Below are 3,966 nucleotides of genomic sequence, written 5' to 3' on the forward strand. Positions count from 1 at the left end.
CCAAAGCGCATCCAGAGAGCGCTACACAGCTCCAGCGTGACTGCCCCCGGCACAAGCCACACGTCGTTTCGTACGGAGAAGTCGTTTCGTACGCCTACTGGCCTGTGTGCACACCTGCAGCATGTTAAAAATCCTTCTACTTTGTTCACACACAATAGCGAGTATTAAGTACGAAGAAAAGAAGAAAGTCAACTTTGAGAACCAGATTTTATTCACATTTACCATCTCGTTAGGCAAAACTACTTTCTATAACCGAAAAAGACCACTCAGGTATAGCCAGGCTGCAAGGGCAGCACTCTCACCATCCTGCAGAACGATCTGCCGCTCCCGCCACCTGAAAAGAAACGACCAGGAGGCTCAGCCGCAGCCAGCGGGCTGCAGGGAGAGCGGGGCACAGGCGCCAGAGCTGCTCAGCGCGTGCCAGGCAGCCAGACCCCGCAAGGCCGTCACTAACAGCTCAGGATCCAGGGCCGTCCTGGAAATGGTTACATTGCATAGCAATTAAATTGAGAAAATGCTTTATTGTTTAAAAGTTAGCTGACAGGAAAACCCTCAGTCAGACAAATAACTTTGTTTTTAAAATTAAGTATCTTCTGAGCTTGAAGAATCTTTTCTGACTTATATCCAACTTTTCCCTCCTTTATTAGAAACCTGACAAGTTTTAAATATAGCAAACATTTCTCTGCAGCACCACAGAGCTCCCCCGCAAAACAAAGTCACTGTGGTGGGGAGGAAAGGGGGGCAGAAAAGTTGTTTTTCCCTCCCCCAAACTACATAGTCCTTCCTCTCCCTCCCAACCTTTGATACTGTTAGCTTTCCCATAACTTCATTAACGTGCTAGAAAGCTACTTATTTTTCTCTCCTCAGCTTGTTTTGGCTGCTTTATTGGGTCAAATCTGCTCGCAGATGGGCCCAACAAATCCCAGTGCCAGGTCAAGGTGAACAAAGGAAGCATTTTACTGGGAGTGGGGGCAGGGAGGGTCTCCCATTTCAGCAGCAAAGAAATATTAATTCATTTTATCCCAAACTGCACTGAGAGCTCACCAGTCACCAGCAGATCAGCTGCAGCCACGTGTAAAACACGGCCTGAAGGCAAAGCTGGTTTAAGGAGCACCGTCTTCCCCCCCCGCTGTCTGACAGCTCCTCGGTTGTACAGGAGCACCCACCTGGGGCGACCTCGCTGTGAGCCGGACCACCCAACAACAAACAGGGAAAGCGTTTTTCTAGTTTTTGGCAAAGAATTTTTGTCAGAAGCCAGGATCACTTTCATGCCAGGCTCACAGCACAAGCTCTTCCCGCGCCCCTTCCCATGCTGCGAGAGCACGTGCTTGCCTGAGCTGTGACCCCAGCTGAACTCCCCAACTGCAGGAGAAAAACCAAACAGTAAAGAAAATCACTGTGTTGCAAAGCACACAACTTCCAACAAAGCCTTACAGTTTGCCCAAGTAAAGCAACCACCTTATCAGTATTCCCTACTACGTGGGGAACAAAGTTTTGGAATTCAGATAGCACCAATGATAAATCAAGTGAAAAAATATACAAGCAACGTATCTAAGTTCTGCTTTCCATGTCAGTAAAACTTGCCTGCAAAGGAAGGGCAATGTCAGTTTAATTTTGCTAGAATATTTTCAAAAGGAGATTCAGTATATGTTAAAGGAATTAATCTAAAAGCGGGTTTCCCCTGGCTCGGGCAGGAGCCCGTTGTATGCAGTATCATACATGACCATCAAAACGCTGCATGAATGCTCACACCTGTTACTGCACAGGATGAACCCCGGCACGGAGCCCGCCGGGGAGTTGATCTCGGGCGCGGGTGAGGCTGGCTGGTACGAGGCTGGGCCCGCTGGCCCCACCGCCCAGCAGCCCTTCCCCAGCCCCGCGCTCGCTGCAGCGCCCGCAGGCCCGGCCTGCGCCCGGCCCGGGAGGGACGCGGGGCGCCCGCCCCACTCCACGGTTCCCGCTCACCTCGCCAATGGAAGCGCCCGAGGCCAAGGTAACCACCCGCCGCCGCCGTTCGGGGCTGCGGCTTCTCCGGGGCTGGGACCCGCCAGGAAACCCTGCGGCACACAACAGCTCTGGCGAGACTGGCGAGGAAACGAACAGCGCGGCTCCGGCTGAGCCGCCGCCGCCCCGCAAGCACGGCCTGCCCTGGCCGCGCAGCGCCCGCCCCGCCGCCCGGCCCGCGGGCCCAGCTCAGCCTGCCCCCAGCCCCCCGACCCACCGCCCCCCAGGCCCGCACCCCCAGCGCGGCCTCCAGCGCCCCCCCCGCCGAGGAGCCCTGGGCCGGGTCTGTCCCCTGCGCGGCACCGCAGCTCCCTGCCGCCCCCAGCCCCACTGCCGCCCCCCGGCCCCGCTCTCCCCCGCTGCCCCCACATTTCCCCCGCCTCCCACACCGTCCCCCAGCCCCCGCTGCACCCCCCACCGCCCCAGCCGGCACCCTGCCGCCGGCACCCGGCACCCTGCCGCCGGCACCCGGCACCCTGCCGCCGGCACCCTGCCCCCAGCCCCCCGCACCCTGCCCCCGGCGCCGCCGCGCCCCCGGCCCCGCCGCCCGCCATGAGGCCCCGCACGACCGGAAGCAGAAGAGGCGGAAGCCCACCGAGACGAAGCGAAGGCCAGAGCGCCTCACGGAGCACTTCCGGCCTCCCAGCACGGCTTTAAAGGGCCGGCGACGTCCCGAGCCGGCCCGGCCCGTGTCGCTATGGCAACCGGCGGGGCCCGAGCCGGGCCCGAGGGCGGCGTTGCGGGCCCCGGGGGCCGGTAGCCGGGTGGCGAGCGCCGCGGGCGGCAGGGCGGTGTAGAGCGGCGTCGGGCAGTGTCAGCCCGCGGCGCCGGGCTTCGGGCGCGGCCGTTCGCGGCAGCGCTGGGCGCTCCCGGCTCCCCCCAGCGCCGGGGCCGCACAGGCCGCGCCGGGCCCGGGCCCGCCGAGGGGGACGGGGCTCGCAGGCACCGCTCGGGCTTCTCCATGGGGCCGGCGGGCCGAGAGCCGGCGGCCTCCCGGGGAGGCAGCGGACAGGAGCCCGTCCAGGCGGGGAAGGGACCGCGCCGCGGGACCCTGCCGGGCTTGGGCCGGGGTTCCCCAAGGGGCGGAGGCCGGGCGGGGTCCGGAGGCTGCGCCGGGCCGGAGCCGAGACTGCGCCGGCGTCAGCACGGCGTAAATCGGTGTGGAGATGGGGTGTGCTGTTGGTGGTCACCGGGGCCGCCTGTGTACCTCGGATCGCGCTGCCCTTTCGGTGGCCCTGGGGGCTCCGCGCCCGGCCGAGCCAGGGGCGTTTCAGCACGAATAAAGGTGCCCCGCTCCTGTGACTCAGTCACAAATTTCCCTCCAGGACATTTCGGTATAAATAGCCCAACGGAAGAAAAACACAACACACATGCAATAGCGTTCTTCCTGACAGCTCATTAAAAATGAATAAGCGCTTAGTTTTATTTCTGCAATAACACATTTTAGCAGACCTTTTATAAAATATACGTACAGATCTAAATCCTGCATGCAAAACCCGGACGGGAGGAGCAGCTGTAAAGCCAAGCGCCGCATGCGAGCAAACGCCAGCGTTGGGGTTGCCCCTGAAGCCTCGGCGAGGCCTTGGTGCCGGCGCAGTCGGGGAAGGGTCTCGAAGGACAGGGTGGCAGCTCCTCGGCCCACCCGCCCGTCCCCACGCCAGGGCAGAGCGGCCCCGCAGATTCGGCGCCTTGGCTTCCCGTCAGTCGGCGCACGGCCTGTGCCGCACCGCCTGCGCGCTGCTCCGGGCTGCTCTGAATACTGAACTGTTCATCTTCTTGTGATTTTTCTTCTGGTGCTTGTACCTGTACAGGCGGGGTGTTGTGGAAATACCGAGGAATGTCTTTCCAGTCCCTGTGAAATCAGAGATCGTGTTCCCCGTTTTGCACACAGAATTGTGATGCAAAGGGATGAATGAAAACAGAAATACCTGCAGATCCAAGGAGCTCACTTTGCAAAACCTG

General features: G+C 60.7%; 1 protein-coding gene across 3 annotated transcripts; it reads right to left on the minus strand.

The window, feature by feature from the left end:
* Positions 1–211: 211 nt before the first annotated feature.
* LOC309597543 (uncharacterized protein) lies at positions 212–2,689 on the minus strand. Of its 3 annotated transcripts, XM_082327065.1 has the most exons (4): positions 2,515–2,561; positions 1,966–2,057; positions 1,167–1,362; positions 212–334 (listed from the first exon to the last, which is right to left on the minus strand). In XM_082327065.1, the coding sequence occupies exons 1-4, from the start codon at positions 2,556–2,558 to the stop codon at positions 247–249; spliced, it is 420 nt and encodes a 139-aa protein (XP_082183191.1). In that variant the 5' UTR covers positions 2,559–2,561; the 3' UTR covers positions 212–246. The 3 variants fall into 3 exon arrangements, 1 of the variants encoding a protein (XP_082183191.1); XR_014229799.1 differs by lacking the exons at positions 1,167–1,362; positions 2,515–2,561 and adding an exon at positions 2,600–2,689; XR_014229800.1 differs by lacking the exon at positions 2,515–2,561 and adding an exon at positions 2,600–2,689 and having other exon boundaries at positions 212–2,057.
* Positions 2,690–3,966: the final 1,277 nt, after the last annotated feature.

Source organism: Platalea leucorodia, assembly GCF_965183815.1.
Source record: "Platalea leucorodia genome assembly, chromosome: 14".
NCBI classification, from domain to species: Eukaryota; Metazoa; Chordata; class Aves; order Pelecaniformes; family Threskiornithidae; genus Platalea; species Platalea leucorodia.